We start from the raw sequence: 20,297 nt of genomic DNA on the forward strand, positions 1-20,297 counted from the left end.
AAGGAAGAACCCTGCTCTTGTTTCCATCCAACCAACCATCTTAGAGGAGGAGAGATTCTACATGTTGGATAAAAGCAATGGTCAGCAAGATTTTGGTTTATTTTTTCAATATGGTTGTTAAATGCTTAAAATATACTTAGAGATTCTGCACTTAGAGCACAAAAGTTTTTGAAAATCAAAATCTGTATCATTCATTATCAAAAAGAATTAAAATTACTCATAAAAGAACACACCTGTGTCTGATGACAGAATTTCTTGGATACTTACGTCATGCGCATCATGGCATCCCCCACCCGGTCTCTTCTTGTTACCAGGAGTTTACATCTTTGGAATGTCAGAGGCTGAACCTCTGAGTATCTTGATGTCTTGTCAAGAAGATCAGAGCAGGGCAGTGGGGATTTTGGCTCTGCAGGTCAGGAGCTTGCTTTGCAAGCACCAAATATCACACAGGGGCAATGTCTTGAGATGGCTTGTAGGCAGAAGCCTGTATGCTCAGTTGACTTTTGTCATCTGAATTGATGACTTTTTACAGCGAAACTGCACCTTATGTCAGTAATATTCTGTAATACAATTGTGATTTTCAACTAGAAACTGTTGATTTAGCTTTCCAGAGACAAAAGTGTCCATTGCTCCACCACTGCCTCTAAACCACCGGTGTGTTCTTCCCTCCCCATAACCACAATTTAGAACCAGTAACAGTTGAGACCATTGTTTTATGCAGCTAAATTTATTCTCAGAACAGATTACATTTAGATGTGGAGAAGTGGTCAACAGCAGGGAAAATTGTCCTTTTTGCTGTCAGTCACGTGCTTTACGTAAGACTGAGCTCTGCTCATAAACAGTGGGTGCGTTTTCTTCTTTACCATTGTTAAAACAAGTCAAACCTGCTTTCACTGACTGTACAGCACAAGTTTTAGCAACGTATTGAACCTTCCCAAGAAAGGAGTGCTGGGTTAATGGTAATGCTGAAAGGCTGAGCCCCTACTAGCTGTTGAAATAAGGAAGTTCTCTTTGCCATGGGTGACTTATGACAGTTTTAGATCTCTAGTTAAATGATTTATGAAATGCTTGATAAAATTAAAAGGGATGTAGAACTCTTAGTGACACAGAACTATTGGATATTTCCATAGGTTTTGGTCCTCTGTCACGGAGGGGCGTATTATTTCTGTGGGTACAGGTGGCTGCCCATCAGGTACATCACAAAACCCTCCTTCTACTGCAAGTGGAATCTGTGCCCTTCCATGCAAGTTTCTGCTATTCCCATTCCACCCTACTGTGGGTGGCCTCTGCAGCCTTACATCTCCCACACGCCCTTGCTCCCCTTCAAATGGAACAGTAAGTGGCTTAAATAAAACCTACAGCCAGCACTATGGATTTCAGAAGAACGGCTTTTATCTTGTAGTCGTTGACTGCGAATATAAATCTCCTTGCTTCTGCAAGTGAGCTCGTCAATGACATGACTGATGTGATACCTACCTCTAACTTACTACTTGCATTGAAAAAAAAATTAAGGAATTAGTTTTGCTTTACATGATTTTTCTACAGACTTCAATAAAAATGTGACTACAAATAATTACAAAGCCTGCCTTTTTTAGGCAACCTATAGTATACAGAGTGGAGAATGTTACAAGAGCACGTCCAGTAAAGACAATACATCAACATAACAATGCAGGATATTTCAGTAAAAATAGAATAAATAAAATAAAAATATTTTAAGCTGTATTTAACAGGTTAATTTAGAATATGGCGTCAGACATACAAGGCATAGTGAACACGGCTGCCGGCCTACGGAACCACTAGGGATTATAAAAAATGCATAGATAACTGTAGGGTTGCTGCAACATTGACTGAACCAGTGGCAGTTGCTCAAACACACATCCCAGACAGACTTTTTTGGCCATGGTAAAGACTGTTGTACTATATTGTTTGACAAAAGACAAGGAGCGTTGCAGTGTTAGGCTGGTTCTGCAAACATCTAGGTGTGTAGTTAATCTTTTGGAGAATATGGAGTTCTACTGAAGCAAAAAGGCCGCATACAGTCAGATGGTTAAGCATGCTACTGAAGTGTTGGCAAAATCAACGTTTTCTGAACAGACACAAAACTCAAAACATACATTGGCAGGTGACCTATGGCATTTCAAATCCCCTTCTGTCTTCTCTTCAGCCCTTCCTGCAATGGCACCCTTTGCCAGTGAAAGCAACTGGGATGGTGGTAGCCTTGACAACCCCGATGCAGAACTACCTCTATGCTACTCTTTGCTAAGTGTTGGTTTTGTTTAAAGAGAGTCCAGATCTCTCTTGGGGAGAATCAGCACGGTGCAGATACAAGTACAAAGTTTAATTCTGTGGTTTCAAATTCACTGGTGTAGAACAGTTGCAAATCCCAAATCCTGGCTGGAACTTTAAAAAGACACTGTCAAATTATTTTCTGTAATTTAAAATAAACTGAAGCCAACATCTGAATTACTAGCACAATGATAAATAAAGGAAGTTTTATCTCTCAACTTCACGGTCCTATCCAGAGGTATGGTGTTTGCCACCACATCTGGATGTGCGTCATGACCACATCTGGTCATGAGGGGAAGTGAGTTTTTACCCTGCTCCCAGCAGGCATCATTGGGATCAACACTAGAAACTGAACAAGCATGTGTGTAACCTGCCACCTCTATGCTTCACAACCTGGCCTTATGGTCAGTTTAACCTCTGGTACTGCTGAAGTGGGGTTGTTGGCATCCCCTCACCTCAGCTCTCCCTGCCCGGCATATGCAGCTCCTCCCCCAGCTGACCAGCAGCGGAGCCAGTGTGGACGGGGGAGCAGCAATGGGAGCCTTGGGAGGGAAAACAATTGCTTCAGCGCCCGGGGTGCAGAACTGTGTTCATAAGGAGATGAGAGATGGGTGGAGATCAGCTCTTCAGGGGGTGTTCTGGAGAGCTAAATTTAATTACAACTAACAGTTGCATAGCTAGCCTTAGCTGACATGTGCTCATACATCATGCTGAGCTTTGCTTAATTATTTTTCCGTAGTGAAAAAATGCAGAAATTTCTTGAATCATCATTCTTTCCCCTTTTGTTCTTACATTGCTTTGGCCCAGATGTTGCCATTAGTTTTTTTAAACAAGGAAATAAAATGTTATTTTATATCAGTTTGTTGCGTAGTAAAATAAAAAAACACAGCTCTTGCAATAACAACCTTGCCAATGTTCTTTTAAAATTAAATGACCAGATTTGTAGACCTGGGAGGCAGTTACAGTCTGGAACATCTCTCTAGATGGAGGCAAAACAGTTTAAATGCTAGTTAAAAACACCTTTACTGTTCCATTTCCAAAATTTGTACCAATCTGACGGCAAAGGGAGAGACTCAAGATGCGTGACTGGATTTGAACATCCACCTGAGGTACACTTTTGAGGGGCAACACTGGGCTGGCTTTGTCAGGGCCTGCGGAAGTGTGTAAGTCAAAGCAATTATAAGAAGCCTGTGGAGCAAAAGCATGAAATCAGGTTTTATGTTTATTTATGCTCCATCCCTGGCAGTGTTCAAGGCCAGGCTGGACAGAGCCTTGGGTGAGATGGTTTAGTGTGAGGTGTCCCTGCCCATGGCAGGGCGGTTGGAACTAGATGATCTTAAGGTCCTTTCCAACCCTAACGATTCTATGATTCTATGTACCCCCTGAAGCACTATCCTGTTAGAAAAAACTCTCTCCTTATTTTGTCACGAGAGTATTAAAAAGAGATTTCATGGAATTCTGTAATTGACAAGAAACACAACTGATTTTTCTGAGGGGTGTTCAGCATTCAGCAACAAACTGAGGGGAAGGGGGAACTGTGCAACCAGATGCTGAATTGAACATTTCATCAAACACTTGTATGGAGAAGGTTTGGAATAGTTTAGTCCCTGTAAGCGTTGTAAGACAATAAAATTACAGGCTAGTTCTTTCTTACTCCTAATTGGTTTGAGCCCTGTGTGAAAAAAATGGTATTTGTGATGAATTAATGGCAGATTTAGGAGAATAAATTTAACAGCCAGCAGTTGCATTTGTATGTTTAAAGCTGAAAAGCTTCAGTAGGTCACCCTGCAACTCAGTCACTGAAAACTCTTCTGGATTTTTGAGCATTGCTTTAGTATTAAGCACAATTCTTCTCTAAGACCATGATGTATAACTGGGAGATGAAGTAATGACACCATGATTCAGAAGCATGTCGGGGAGTTATTAAAGTAGTTGCTAGACCAATGCTGACAAACAATTTAAAACTGACAGGTGTAGTTCTGTAAAAAATAAAACTTGGTATTTAATCTACAGTAATTCAATGGTAGCTAACACTTGGTACCTACTCCAGTGTTGAAAACAGAGCAAAGTGCTGTAGGAGTTAAGATCGGTTTGTGACAAATTCAGCTCAAGACAGTGAAACTAGCAACTTGGGCATCATTCACTCCAAGGACTTTAGCATGAGTTCACTGGGAGGGACGTGGCCATATTCTTTTTTTTTGTGTGAGTTTAGGTAACGTTCATGTATTTACAATCAAACAGACCTTCCATTGTTCATGGTGTAACTCACTGACAGCAAAAAAATTATTCATGCTTCTTTTCATATCACACGATGGTGGCAAGAACGAGAACATGCTTGTCTAACATTGCTTCGATAAGGATAAATTCTCTGAAGACAAAGCATCAGCAATTTGAAATGGAAGGCCAGACAATGTCAGTTCACTTTCCTTAGTATAGCTAATGTTATCTTCAGTTAAGGGTTAGGAGGCTCTTTTCTCTGGCGCAGCTATGGCATCTCAGTGACCGGGCGTTTCTGTTTCAAAGTGTCAATGAGGGACAACACTCCTCGCTTTACGTTGGTTGTAACTCTTCGAGTCACGGAGTCTGCAGGAGGTGGGGGTGGTCGCACTTTCTGTGAGGGAGGTCTGGCTACTAAGCACTTCTGATACCGCAACTGCAACAAAGCAGAAGCATCCTGCAGTCCTTACTGCATCCAGTACTTTCACACACCATTCAAAATAACACTCCTAGTACTTTCTCATTAAACGTAGTCAAATCTCCATTCCGGTTGTGACAAACAGCCCAGCTAAAGTTAAAGAGGCTGCTCTATCAGTCTGTGGACAGAATCTGTTCTTCAGCACACAATGGATTCTAGGTCATACAAACAGCCCTCAAAAAAGAGTTTTCTGAGTTCAGCTATTCTTGAACAAGGATTATTTTCACTACGTTGTTGCTAGATTGTATAACACAACTACAAGTAAAATGTTTTTCCAGCATTAGAGAACTTGTGTACTGAAAGAGAAGATTTCTAACTTACATAGAAGTTGCAGAGGTTAGGAGGGAAGATGATTAAAAGGAGCACTGTTCACTAAACTGACACTTCAAACTTAAAAATGTTTGAGTTTTAACTGATTAAATATATCAGAATCCCAAATCCTATTTTTATCTGTTCTTTCTCTGTCTTGAAATCAATATAACTGCAAATTTGCAAAGCTGATTATTTATGGAGGCAATGAAAAATCTAAGTCCTCTGAGGTGCCTTTGTGGAAGGTCACTTACCATACAAGCAGCCTGAACAGCTTCTGACACATTGCCTGCGTTTGGTTCACACCAGAAAACGTGGCACTCAAAATGCTGGTTTCCTGTATCCATAATGAAGGCGAATGTGTGAATGTCCTTGCCTACCCCCATGAAGGACAGGAACCGCACACGACACTCCACCATGATCTCCTCTTCATTCTGGTTATGAATAAAATGATTGATCATGACTTATTCGATATTCTGTGCACTTCACTGTCAGCCTTATGTTGATTAAACAGGGGGGAACACTCCTTTTTATCTATCTGTATGCACCCAGTGTGCCCAGGCCTGGGCTGGATCTCCCCTTCTACTACCAGAGGACCAAGGCTTTGAGTGTTAGCACTGAGCGCACTGTGTACTTTAAAAACTGCTTGTTTTGTAAAGAAACAAAACAACATGGCTACCATGACTCCAAAAGATGCTCCCCTATCACTGCTATGTTACAGAGGTGTTGGTTTAGTACCTCATCAACAGACATAAATAAAAGGCATTCCTTGGAAGTTTCATTGTATTCATCTCAATGGAAAATGCTCTACAAAGGACAGTGACATGAAACACAGATTTTAGTATTACTCTTGGCTCCCATACCACGAATAATGTAAATACAGTTTAGAATTTAGGATTGCTTACTTAGGGCTTAACCTTCAGCATTTTAGGATCAAAATTCCTAGAAAGCATAACACTGAATTTAAGCATCTAATGAATACTTATAATAATTTATTTCTGAGAACATGCTTGGAATGGCAAACCAAGCTGAAGCTGATCAAAGCAGTAAGAGCCTCTGCAGGTTCTGGAAAGAAATAAAATGCCAAATAAGCAAATAAATTCTAGCATAAATTAACTCCCTCTACTAGTGTTCTGTGTTTCTGGTTTTCAACACTCATATTATTATGTTAAACGAGTTTTGAACAAGCCAGTCTGCCTTACTCTTTCATTGATGACTGTGACAGTAGCATCAGCAACATTCATAGTAACTGGCATCCAATCTTCTTTGCTAGAGGAAGTCATTAGACTTTCAATGGCACTGTTCAGAGTATCCATTCCTAGAAGAGAAGAAAATGCAATAGTAAAAAATAAATACATAAGTAAGCCACAACATTTTTATTTTCATAGTAGTACAGAAAACGTTTTGGACTCTAGAAGGGTTGTGAAGTTGGTTTTCTTAATCTGCAAAAACAAAACAGGTGCCTCTGGCTTAGTTAAAAACAGGGTAGCATCATGTTTAGCTGCTGTGCAGTTCCAGTTCTCTAAGGCCCTTCTCATTGGTAGCACAGAAAGAGTAGAAAGGAACTCTGCCTTCTCTGCAACTCCCAAAATACTCTGGTTGCAAAATACATGTTCAAATGAGGCCCTGAATGTGACCTGTATGGCTGAAACACAAGAGTTGCTACCCTTCAAAACCAGGTATTTACACTTGGTTAGCCAGAGTCCAGCCACTGGAATTACTACGTAATATGCGAGGTACTTTGGAATTCACTCAAGTGCCACCTACCCACAGGTTTAGCTACAGGCAGCATGCCCAGGTACTGAACGTGGAACTTCTGTACCAGTTCTGTCTTTGGTGTTGGGAAATCTACTGCATGGGAACAAAAATCAATTTCTGTTAAATCAGCATTCACAGCAGGGAAAACCACTTTTATTTCATCAATAACGTGAAACAGTTTACCCAGTAATTGTGCTCTGAAGATACTGTATTGATTGAAACTATTTTTTACTCTTTCTGACCAAGAACAATGGTCAATAATTTCTAAAGGAATTACGGATAACTTTGCACTACCTAATTCTTGACCTATGCTAAGAACAAGGTCATGTTATATTGCTGGCATATTAAAAAGCAGAAAATATAGATGAATGCATCTCTGAGACAAACAGACCTAAGATTCACTGCATAACTATGTAAAATCTGGAATGTGTTTTAAATGCTATCCTTGTTAATATGTTAAACACAGTCCTCGAGTAGTCAATAGTACTGTCTGAGCAGACAGTTACACAAGCTGATGTATGGATTAGGAGTAAGGTATTCAGTATAAACTGGTGGATCCAGAAGCATGTAATTTCCGGCAAAGCTAACACAAAGTGTGTTTGTTCTCCTGGAATACTTTCAAAATAGCAAATATTAAGCAATGACTAATAAAGGCTTGCAAAAGTAACTTACTTTGGCCATGCAGTAGAGTGTGCAAAAACCCCTTAAGGTGGATGATAACCCACTTGCACCCCTTGCCTTGGAAACTGCTAAAATAGATGCTGAAACCTAGGAGTGCTCCTACATTTCCCCCGAATCTAAGTGATTAACTGGAGCATACTGTGTTTTTAAGAAAGATTTGGCTAACTTATGCAGTCTCAAGTCAGGAGGTATTTTGATTTGAAAAGGACAATATGTGCAAATAGCCACAAACAAGTAAGGCTGCATTCGCCACATTTATATTTGAAAATAAAAGAGGAAATGTACAAGCTGACATAACTGAGCAGGACTCCATTCCTGCCAACACAGATAATAAAAATGCTTAATATCAACATAAGAGGTTACAGTCAGATGCAATAATTAAAAGACAGGATTACACTCCAGACTTCTGCACCCAACATGCTCCATTTTGGTCAAAAGCAGCATCAGGAACTAAACACATCTAACCCAGGACTACCCCGAGGATAGGAGCTGTAACACACAATACCTTGCAGAGGAACATCGAGGTTGACATTTGTCCCCCCTTGCAATGAACCACAAGCCATAGCTTTAGCATTCTTCCGTTCGGCCATAATCTGAAAGTGACAGTGATAATACAGCATTTATTATTTTTTTAACATAGTTCAGTAGCAACTGTAAGTATAAATTTACTCCTATTTCAACCTTAGTTTGTGAAATCTGAAGTCAGTAGCTACATGACTAAACAGGTTATTCTTTTTAAATAACAACTTTAATTTTCCTCCAGTTTATTCGCCATTCCTTAACTGTAGTAAGAATGTGAGTGGTGTCCAAGCCCAGATGAAAGATCGATGGAGAAGGTAAAAAAACCTCCAGCCACTTTTATCAACAGCAAAATTGCAATGAGGAGCAATATAGCAAGAAATATAAATATTTAACACGCAAGAAGAGTGTTCATTATTCATGTTCCTCTCTGATCTAATGCTCTGTGTAATTTCTTCCTCCATTTTTATGTTTTCTTTTGCAATCAAAAATCCCATGCGAATACAACCTCTTCTTCCCCCAAAATGTAGAATATTAGCAAAAAAGAAAAAAATACACCAATGAAACACTTCAAAATAACCACTTTGGATGATTACTCTCCACAGACACATGTTTGAGAAGGGACCCACGGAGGATAACAGAGGTTCTCCAAAGCTCATATATGAAGCATTGCTGTGCGCTTTTTTATGCTATGACTGCTAACTGTAATTAACTAGAAAGATAACCGGTGCTCCAGATGTCACTTGGTCTGAAGATGCTCCTAGAAAATTCCACCCCCCTCATTTTATTTTCTTTTAGGTTTCATATTTTGAATGTATTTTCTGTTCCAGGGACAGATGAAAAACAACACACACTAGCTTAGGAAGGAGCCCTGACTGAGCCAAGAGTACCAGTGTGCCAGTTAGCACATGCCAAGTGCTTCCCTGAATCAGGATTATATCTACTGCTGAATTATGAAGGAACACGTTCTACTTAACAACACTATCCTGTTTTACCCGTGTTACTTTAGTTATGGTTTTAAATGCTTACTTACTCTCTAATCCAAAATTAATGCCAGGAATTTCATGTCACAGTTACATATATGTGACAACTCTACTCCCCTTTTGACACCCCTGTGTATAGCTACCACAGCATCTACTTGGTGTTGACCTTAACTGGGTAAGAGCAGCTGTGATACGGCCTGTGTAGCATGTTTTTCCTTTGCTGGAAATGTGTGAGAATTGAAAGCTGTAGGAGAAAAAGGATGGACATAACAGGTCTAGGCTTCTCCAGCCAGCCACTGCTGCAGCCCCTGGTATTAACCTTCACCAGGCACAGCCTGCAGCTCCTTGGCCAACCTGAGCAGCTACCTTTGTCCTGCTACCTGCACCTCTTCAGACACCCAAGCCTAGGCAAACCTGACAGGCTCTGCACAGTTGCTGGACCACCTTCTGCCTCAGGCAGAACTTTGCTGCCCAGGATGTTACAGGAATGCACAAAGTAAATGCCCACATTGCTCTCATAAAGCATTGCAAGTTCAATAGCCACAGCTACAGCACTGCAAAAACATTTACACAATACAACTGTCTACAAAGGGGAATTTGACATAGAATCACAGAATAGTTAGGGTCGGAAAGGACCTTAAGATCATCAAGTTCCTATATCACTGATTCTGTCCACTATCATGAAGTAAAAACTTAAAAAGCAAATGACAGGTATACAGTAAATGAGCAGAATGTTAAACCCCAAAGGTTTCCTAATAAGCTTTTTAAAAAGATCTGTGACTCACGAGGAGGAACAAGTCACACCGGGACAACTGATAAGGTTATTCACCCCACAGCCTACTTCTGGAATGCACACTGACATTTTTTCAGGGAAACCAAAATGAGCAGCAGAGTATTTTTTTAGAAAAGGAATGCAGCCACAAATTCACCACAGCTCAACAACGAATAAAAAAGAGTTTAAAGGAGATTGGTTTAACTGCCTCTCTATAAAGTGTTTCAATCAGATTTGCCTGCTGTAAAGGACATGCTGCCTTGCTGCAGCTGCATGAAATGACTGTCCAGAGGAGACTCATGAACTGATCATGCAAGAAGATCAAAATTAATAACCAGCAAACAGTGGCAACTCTGTAAGATAAAAATGACTGAAGAGAACGGTCCTCTCCAGCACTACAGACAACACTACCACAAGCAGGAATAAAGATACTTTAGTATTTTTAACTAGAGTAGCTTTAACCCACTCATTCTCCCCTCTCCCCCTTTTTTAAGTGACCATGTTATGTTAGCAACTGTTTTCCTGTCTGTCCTGTGGGACAATACCGCTGAATAATAGCATTCAAACAACGCCTGATTTATTTACAGAGTTTAACATCACCATTTATTATTAATTGATGCACTGTGTTCCTTTTCCATTTTCAGTCCACAGCTTCATTATTCAAGAAAACCTTCAGTCGCTATACACATGTCAACTCAAAAGCACCTTCTCAAATCTCAATACTCATCCCTCCTCATTAATTCCAGCCATTCATGTCCTTCCCTTTACAAATTCTCTATCCAGTTTCTTGTTGCCATTGATGTAAACTAAACTAACAATGCGTAAAAAATTGCTGATTAATTTAGGCTCAGTGAGCTCTAAACAGAGGAATGCATATGACTTTAAATCCACTTGCCTTGGAGCAGATTTCATGTAAACTTGTGGCGATGGCTTTTGCCGGTGTGTCACATCGAAACACATGACATTTCAGAATCCTTGTGTCTTTGTCTCTTGCCACATAAGCAAAGTCTCTGTGTAAACAAGATAAACAGACACAATAAAAACAAATTAAGGCATTAGGATCAGTAGCATCTTCAAACCAGCAAGTCCTACTTTCATTTAACAGTAGGCTGTGAAAGAATAAAACACATGCTTTTGACAAAGGAGATCCCCAAATGTAATGAGCCACATACCCATGAAACACATATCTGAAGTTTGATGCTTAGCCTATATCATGACAGAGCTCATTACAATTTCCTAACCTGCGCAACTGGCAACCCATAATTCCAACTGCAATTGGAAATACACAGAAAAAATTACTCAGATATTTTATTGAAGATTAAGTGGAGAAGAGAATTACAAATTAAGCCAGAAAACACATGCAGCTCTTAAATGCTAAAACCCCTGAGAAACAGCACACAAGTATTTCAAAGGACTACATAAAGTGTTTAAACCATGCAGGTAGTTAATTAGAGATGTGGTTGCATAAGGGAAACATGAACCTGCTGAGCTCTGCTCACACTAATTGGCCCAAATTTCTGACCTTATTTTTTCAAAAGTTAAATAAAGCTGCCCTATAAGAGATTTTTGCCCTGCACTGGCTGGTCACCACAGCATAGCACAGCTTTCTAGCATGAGCAATGGAAGTGCCAGGATTATGTTTATTTGTCCCCAGGCTATTTAAGAGTTGGAGCTCTTCTGAAAAAGCCCAACTGGTATATACGGAGTTAGGAATAAGCCTGGCTTTGCCTGGTTGCCATTCTTGCTATAGCAGACTCTGCTCCCTGGCCTTGATCCTCTTCTTGTTCTTGTCCTCTGAGCAACCATAGCCCAGTCCTACTTTAAGACCTTTCTGCTGTCTCCAGATATCTTTGGGACTCTGCATGCCTAGCAGAGCTATGCTGAGTAGCTAACTAGAATTAGACCAGAGAAGAGAGGCTGGAGCTCCCAACAACCCCTTATACCTGAAGTCTCCTTTCAGTGCCTTTTCTCTTCTTGCATAAATAATCAGCAGCAACATTCTAACGGGTGAGGAGATAGGATAGATATTCCTAAACCACAGGTTTTATATATAGGAATATTTCAGTTTATACTAAAGTCTGTTAATATCCCAAAGCAGGGTTTAACGTAGCATGGATTGCCAATTTATTTGTTCATCATAGATGCCCAATGAATCCAAGAATTTTCTACTGAAGTTATCCAGGGAGAACCAGAGACTTTGGCAGATGGGTAGCCAGACTTCCAGCTCTGTATGAGATATGAATATTGTCCTGCAGTTCCAGTACCTTGTACCTAATTCAGCAGCCCTAGGTTTTGTCATTAACGAGCCTTGCAATGAAAAGGGCAGTTGCCTGCAGCCCAGGCTGCTCAGTGACAGGTACAGGTTGTTCCTCTGTTCAACTGCTTTGCAACCTGGTGAATAATACTGGTGAATAATAGCCTGGTGAATAATACTTTAAAATACACCCACAAAACTATCAGGAGCTGAGATTCGGAAACAATTTCACATGACAGAACTATGCAGAAACCCAGCGAAGCACACCCCAAGCACCTCAGCCACAATCTGCGAGAGCCTTTTGGCATGTTGTTCCCTTTTTCTGCACTGGAATTTCAAGAGATGCTGAGTTCCAGCTGGAATCTTGCTCCTGGAAAAAAGATGATGCTTTTTGGCTCATCAGTACATGTGCCAAGCCTTGCTTTAGGAAGGGCTTTTCCTAGCTTAATGCTTCAAAAGCAAACTGCAGACTCCCATCTAGATTCTAGTAATAAGACTAAGAGGAGGGGGCATGGCTCAGCTACGGCCTATGAAAAATTAGCACCTATGGGGAAAAAAGCAAAACCAAGAGCCACATAAAAAACCTTTGCGATCTCTGCTTTTTGAAGTAAGCTTTCAATATTGCTGGTGGTCCTGAAAGACCTGAGAGCAGGTTTTTGGAAATGCCAGGCTCATGAAAGTCCCACATACAATATCCTGAGCTCTGAAGAGACCTTGCCTGGTTTGAGAGCTGTGAAGGATTTCCAGACATCCTAAGCATGCAGGAGTTCTGTTTTCTCTGTGTTTGGGTGTCCTGGGTTCAGCAGTAGCAGTCATGTTTTTCCTTCAATCTCTGGGGTCCTTTCAGTCCACAGGCTCCCTGCTGTGAAACGCAGCAAGGTGGGCACTGGGTTTGCTATTTTTCCCTAAGTTGTTCTGATGTATATGGATGTATATATGTGGGAGAGCGATGGTGTATTGAAAATGTGGGATCTGAGCACGACGTGAATGGTATGGAATAAGGGGTGGATAATGTCCTGGGTTCAGCAGTAGCAGACATGTTTTTCCTTCCGGGCTAGCCGGGGAGGTATTCCCTCAAGGCCCAGGATGGTGTTCCGGGCACTGCAAACTGTCTGTGGATGTTTAATAGGTGATTAGAGGACAGGTCACACTCTTCCTCTCGATCAGAGCTGCACATGAGAAACAGGAGTCAGCAGCTCCGAGGAGGGAGATGCTCTTCATCGACAGCAAAACCATGGCAAGGGGCTGGACCTCTCCTGCACGTGGTGCCAGCCCTGCCCCGCATTTGATTTTAGGGGAAGCTGTGAGGAAGCCAGCTCGAACCCCTTCATAGGCTGCCAGTATCTCTTTCTCAGTTGGGGTATAGCTGGCCTCAGATCCTTTATATCCCCGACTCCAAAAGCCAAGGGGTCGACCCCGAGTCTCCCCTGGAGCTTTCTGCCAAAGGACTCAAGGCCCAGGATGGTGTTCCGGGCACTGCAAACTGTCTGTGGATGTTTAATAGGTGAGTACAGTGAGTACAGCACCAGCATGTGGGGGCACAAAGGAAAAACATGACTGCTACTGCTGAACCCAGGACATTATGTTTAGCTGCCACCTTTGAAATGCTCTAAGTTTCAGACTTCACATTTTGGAGTCTAAATGCCTTCGCTTACAAATATTTTAACTGCAATATGAAAACACAGTTCATTTAACAGACACGGATTTGGTACCACAGCTTCATCAAGATTTCTCCCTTCTCCTTTACATGCAAGAAAAACTTGCTCACTGTGAAAGGGGAAATGCTGCCCACAAAGATAGTATTTTTAGTCAAAATGCAATGTGTTGATTTTCTGACAGAGCTGGTAGCAGCCCTATAGGCCACCTATAGGCCTATATAGCCTATAGGCCACCTAATGCTCTCCTCCACAGTGCTGCATAACTATTTTTTTTAATGGTTTGGGTGGGAAGGGACCTTTAAAGATCATCTAGTGCAAGCCCTCTGCATTGGGCAAGTGCATCTTCCACTAAATCAGGCTGCTCAGAGCCTTGTCCAACGTAACCTTAAATGTTTCCAAGGACGGGGCATTCACAACTTCTGTGTGCAACCTGTTTCACCGTTCCAACCCCCTCACAGTAAAAAATTCCTTCCTTATACCTAGTCTGAATCTACCCTCCTTTAGTTTAAAACCATTACTCCTTGTCCTTTCACAACAGGTCCTACTAAAAAATGTGTCCCCATCTTTCTTATAAGCCCCTTGAGGTACTGGAAGGCTGCTTTAAGGTCTTCCTGGAGCCTTCTCTTTTCCAGGCTGAACAAGGCTGGTTCTCTCAGCCTTTCCTCATAGGAGAGGCGCTCTATCCCTCTGAGCACATTCATGGCCTCCTCTGAACTCGCTCAAACAGGTCCATGTCCCTCTTGTATTGGGGGCCCCAGAACTGAACAGAGTAGTGCAGGTGGGCTGTCATGAGAGCAGAACAGAGCAGCAGGATCAGCTCCCTTGGCCTGCTGGTCACACTCCTTTCAATGCAGCCCAGGACAGGGTTGGCTTTTTGGAGGGTTGAGAGCCCACTGACAGGTCATGTCCAGCTTTTCATCCACCAGTGTGAGAGGTATGCGCCAGTAGTACCCCCAAGTCCTTCTCTGCAGGGCTGCTCTCAATGCCCTCATCCCCATTTGGATACTGGGAGGTTCTTCTTGAAGAAACATTGGTAACTCTACCGCTTGCAGCAAGTCTGTGGGTGTGTGGCCTGGGAAGCCCCCAGTAATGTACAAGATGTCTCGTTTTTGTCCTGTGAAATTCCACTTGTGCTGTCACCTTGAAGAAGTGCCAAAAACACCACTTCCTTCCTGTGAGGGGGTTGGAGGGTGCCAGGAAGGTGCTACCAGGAGCACCTGGCCCATGCCTGGGCTCAGCAAGGGCTGCCCCAGTACTGCTGTGGTGCACGTAACACGAAGTCAGCCTCTCCACACTTGGCACTGCAGCTTCTGAAAGTATTTCTGCCTGTAATGGTATGCATTCATAAACAAGGCAGTATGGCACAATTACACGAGAACATGAAGCACCAGCTAGTACATCAGTTTCAACTACTGCAAGCTAGTAAAAGTGTGGTGGTGCTTCAGACTCACACCACTGTTTCATCTTATAAGTAACTGAACAGCTTGAAAGAGTAAATCAGCCAATTACATGCATGGATCGTGAACATACATAAACCTTTAGACGATAGGGCCTGCGTCTGTAAATCTGCCAAGACAGAGTTGGAAATCTGAGTTCTTCAAAACCTGTGATACCACATCAATACATAACCCCGCCTGCACCAGCTGTATTCAAATCATCAATCAAAATTAGCACACAAACCATCCTTCTTCCTTCTGACAGTGCACAAACAGCGATACTGACCAATGATACTTTGTTGAAGAAAAAGGCTGTATATTCTTAAAACTTTATAACACCACTTCTGTGATATAGGATTATAGAGAAGAGGTACTGCACAGTAGGTTGTTGGTTTTTTTAGTTTTTATTAAATCATCTCTCCAGTTACAGGAATTGCATATAAATCAGTACTCTGGAAAAGAGCTAGAAAACCAGAAAAAGAAGTAAGAGAATTATTTTGCTGGACAAGTGGGTAACTCTGGTTCGGTTCAGCAGGTAAGAATTCAGTAGAGATCTCTGTATTTTGAAAGAGTACAGGACCAGAGATATCCATTTATAAAGCAATTTAGAGAATTGCAAGGGCAATGTAAGGTGCTAAGGAGAAAGGAATTTCATTTTTATTTGCTCGTTTTCCCTCCTCAATTGGCAATGTCTACAGTAATTGACTAAACCTCAGATAGCCATACCTATTTAACACCTGGCTAAGCATCATTTAGCTGCTCAACCTTGGGTGAATAGAATGACATTAAACACAATTTATGTTAATGCTATCCTGTTCGAATACCAGCCATTGCTATTTTCCTCTTTCAGGCTGAAGTCCTAGGGAGGCATTCCGATTAAGCACAGCCTGAAAGAGCAGCACAGTCTCCATTACCTTCTCACTGTAAACTTGTTTCTTCAAAGGAGTGTAGAACTGTGGCTGGTTTGGGTTTTTTTTTTTTTAGTTAACAAAACCCCAAGGCCCTACCTTTGAAGTCTGAAATAATTTTTTTACTCTTATCAATCATAATTAAATTGCTGCTATTCAAAACAACTGTATTAAAATGAGAGGCAGGAAAATGCAAATTGCTTTATAGATTTACGTATTACAAATTGTAACAAGAATCCTTGAACCACAAAATGATATTGCCTGGCCTTGGCTTAAAATTGACTGAAATTCATCCAGAACAGCCTACAGAAGATGACTGTTGATTTCCATGTACTGGTGTACAGACTCCTGTGACTGCAGGGTCACAAAGCACACACTGCTGGGCTGTGGGGAGCCATCTCCTGAGTTTATAACCTTCAGGCTTCCCAAACAGCTAACCAGTGATTTGTGAAAGCAGGAAGAAAAAAACAGGAGAGCAGCCATCGCAACAGCAGAGTGGGGTCAGAAGGCACCTGGCAGGAGGCTGCCATTCGCCAGCAGAGGAGGAGAAAGGAAAGTGAGACACATAAGAAGAAAACCAGATAAATCTAACCCCTAAGACCATGCTCCAATGGGGCTTTTTTCATGACACACAAATATTCTTGTATCACAACCAGCAGAGAAGATGAGGTGCAAGAAGCCCTGCAGTAATATGTATGACAGAAATTACAGACCTTCTGGATTAACACTTCATTTTTTTAATCAAGTCTGCTCTTTCACCTAGGAGAAAAAGGAATGATTTATATCTGAAATGAAGCCTGAGACTTTGTTCAGTTCACTTGTGTTTTTTTATTAAGGTCAGATCAAGGAGTCTGTGAATTTAGGGAGAAAACCCCAAAGGTAAGAAACCAGAACTAGATGAGACAAGCAGCATTCACACAAGCTGCAAAATTGGTTTGTAGAAAATTTACTGTGAGGACCTTTCAACTTCTGTTTCACCTATCAGATACCAGAATGGAACTGAATGAAACCACTGCTTCTCTTCTACACGCTCCAAAGGAAACCCACAGCCCCTTCTCCAGGTGACTATACCAACTACTTTGGAATCAAATCCTGCAGGAGGAGGAAGAAAAATAACTAGTCCCACGAGTCTCTTTCCCATTTCCCCCAGGTAGTTACTGTGCATTTAACCACACGTACTCCTCCTCCTCAGTGATTAGAGTTGGCAGAGATGTGGGAGAGAATGACTTCTCCCTACATTTCTGACAATTGCTGGCAATCCTAAAAACACACAAAAGCCTTGCAATTTTTCTTCACTCCAAGCACTCCACCCCACATTGCTCCTGGCTCTCTAGTTGCTCCCCGGCTGCAACCCAGAATGGCAGACCTGGCCACCACTACTTTATCCTGGCCATTAATTTTTGATTTGTGCAGTTAAAATGCCTCTCTGAGCACAGACTTTTGGGAGACTTTTCTTTTTTTAGCCCTCACCCTCCCTTAAAATGGGTTTCCTTGCAGCAAAACATCAGTTCTGCATTTATGAAACTCTCCTTAAATGGTCTGGCACTGACACAGCATAGTTTGTTTTTCTAATTCATGCATAAAGTTTGTAGGGCAAATTATCCCCTGCTGAAAGGCTGTTTGCTTCATTCCTTGATAACGTCATTTGCTAACTCTCAAGGAGGAACTATGGCTACTTTGTGCAATACTCAGAGGCTTTAATCTGGCAGCCTTGAAAAACACACAGCCTGACAGTTTTGCTTTGATGTTTTATCATTGCCACAGTGCTTTGTGCTTCCAAAGTGTGTTAAACCCCTTATAGAGCTGGTAGGTCTGATACCCAGCACAGCCCTTCAGAGCCCGGCACTTCCAAGCCTGAAAGTATTTGCACGACTTTCACTCCAATTTCCTTCTTGCAGGCTGATCCTTGTGAAGCTGCAGAAGCCATTTCCCAGATGCGCTTCCTGTGTGTGTTTCAACGCTGCCCATCACCTCCTCTTGTGGGGAGGGGACAGGACTCCTGTCAGCCTTGCCACCACTGCCTCGCATTAGCCAGAAAGATGGTTTTGAGATGCTATAAGTCATTTCCCTTTCTACAATCAAGGGCTATATTCCAGCCCTACATAGGGCCAAACAGATTGATGGCAGGTGATCCTGCCCCTCTACTCTGCTCTCGTGACACCTCACTTGGAGTATTGTGTGCAGTTCTGGTGTCCTCAACATCAAAAGGACATGGAACTGTTGGAACAAGTCCAGAGGAGGGCCATGAGGATGATCAGGGGACTGGAGCACCTCCCGTATGAAGACAGGCTGAGAAAGCTGGGGCTGGTCAGCCTGGAGAAGAGAGGCTGTGTGGAGACCTCATAGCAGCCTTCCAGTATCTGACGGGGGCCGACAGGGATGCTGGGGAGGGACTCTTCATTAGGGACTATAGTGATAGGACAAGGGGTAACGGGTTAAAACTAAAACAGGGGAAGTTTAGATTGGATATAAGGAGGAAATTCTTTCCTGTTAGGGTGGTGAGGCACTGGAATGGGTTGCCCAAGGAAGGTGTGAATGCTCCATCCCTGGCGGTGTTCAAGGCCAGGCTGGACAAGGCCTTGGGTGACACTGTTTAGTGTGAGGTGTCCCGCCCTTGGCATGGTGGCTGGAGCTTGATGATCTTAAGGCCCTTTCTAACCCAAACCCAAACTATTCTATGATTCTACGACTGATGTAGGTGGAATCACGTCAAAGCACAATTCAGTATCCAAGCTCTCCAGATCCATGAGCCGGAGGCATAGCAATGTAATGACATTGTGACATATTAACATAATGACAACAGTACAGATTGTACTAAGGTTTATGTTCCGTGCTGGTCCTCATTCCCAGCCTCAGCTCACAATCATATGGCTGAAAGTACTACTGTCAGAGCAAGGAGGACAGCATATTACAGATTCATAGACTGGTTTGGGTTGGAAGGGACCTTAAAGATCATTCAGTTCCAATGCCCTGCCAGGGACACCTTCCACTGGATCAGGTTGCTCAAAGCCCCATCCAACCTGTCCTTGAACACTGCCAGGGACGGGGCAGCCACAACTTCTCTGGGCACTTGCCAGTGCCTCACCACCTTCACAGGGAAGAACTTCCTTATACCTAGTCTAAATCTCCCCTCTGTCAGTTTAAAGCCATCACATGTGCCATGGTCACCACCAAGACTGCCCTGGGGACTATGTGCTTCTGCAGCACTGGCAGCATGAGGGGTCCCAGCTAACAGTGTGCCACATCCAGCTGGTGCTTAGGGGTCAGATGGGGCTTAACTGCTGCTCACCAACTGCTAGACAGACATGACAAACTGGAAAGTCAAGCAGCAGCTTAGACCTCAGCTTGTTTTATAAAAGGACTTAGAGGAAGACAACTTCTGTGACAGATCCTGTGAAAACCACTGACCACTGACTTTATTGCTACAAATTTTTCACGGTGACTGTTTTTGTTTTAAACAATTATGCAATGTGCGCAGCCAGGGGGCTGCCTCCTACCCCGTGCAAGTTTTCAAAGAAAAGGCACACAAAGTGGTGGTAGTTTAACTCCTCAGGGTGGCCAGTCCAGCATTTTTGATGAATGCTGAATTTCCTGTAAGTGAGGGAATATGTTATTATTCCTGTGAACATCTGAACAGCTCTTTGCAGCAAATCCTAGAAATTTAATTTGGACAAGGAAGTACTTCAGGTGTTTTTAACAATGCTTCAATCTTCCAGATCTAACTGGAAGATGTGGGCCTTGGTTTATAAGGAATATTTGAAGATTTAATAAACAAATACATCAAGTTGACATGCTCAAAGCACTACTACAGATTTAACTGAAGATGACAGATTAGACTAGAACAGTTAATCTCTGCAATGTGATTTGGTTTATAAGCAATACTTACCAGTTCTCCTTTGTTCTTTATTATTCAGACAGAGAACACAGCAACTGTGCAAAGACACTACCCACAAATCTGTTTGCAGCACACTTTTGCTAGTGTTAGTCTGAGAGGATCATCGCTTCCCACATGCATTAAATCTATATTAGATTGCAAAG

The 20,297-nt window shown here is 42.2% G+C and overlaps 1 protein-coding gene across 13 annotated transcripts in view; it reads right to left on the minus strand.

The window, feature by feature from the left end:
* Positions 1-4,186: 4,186 nt before the first annotated feature.
* The window catches only part of APBB2 (amyloid beta precursor protein binding family B member 2), a 199,298-nt gene continuing 183,187 nt past the window's right edge, over positions 4,187-20,297 (minus strand). For all 13 annotated transcript variants that reach the window (XM_062642455.1, XM_062642454.1, XM_062642456.1 and 10 more), the window contains 6 exons: positions 10,899-11,013; positions 8,235-8,322; positions 7,058-7,141; positions 6,493-6,608; positions 5,545-5,724; positions 4,187-4,939 (listed from right to left, as the gene is read on the minus strand). In XM_062642455.1, coding sequence (XP_062498439.1) covers positions 4,772-4,939; positions 5,545-5,724; positions 6,493-6,608; positions 7,058-7,141; positions 8,235-8,322; positions 10,899-11,013 — 751 coding nt within the window. In that variant the 3' untranslated portion in view covers positions 4,187-4,771. The remainder of the gene's footprint in view (positions 4,940-5,544; positions 5,725-6,492; positions 6,609-7,057; positions 7,142-8,234; positions 8,323-10,898; positions 11,014-20,297) is intronic.

This window comes from Pezoporus occidentalis, unplaced genomic scaffold (assembly GCF_034315485.1).
Source record: "Pezoporus occidentalis ecotype Australia unplaced genomic scaffold, CSIRO_AGI_Poc_V1 ctg71, whole genome shotgun sequence".
In the NCBI taxonomy this organism is placed as follows: domain Eukaryota; kingdom Metazoa; phylum Chordata; class Aves; order Psittaciformes; family Psittacidae; genus Pezoporus; species Pezoporus occidentalis.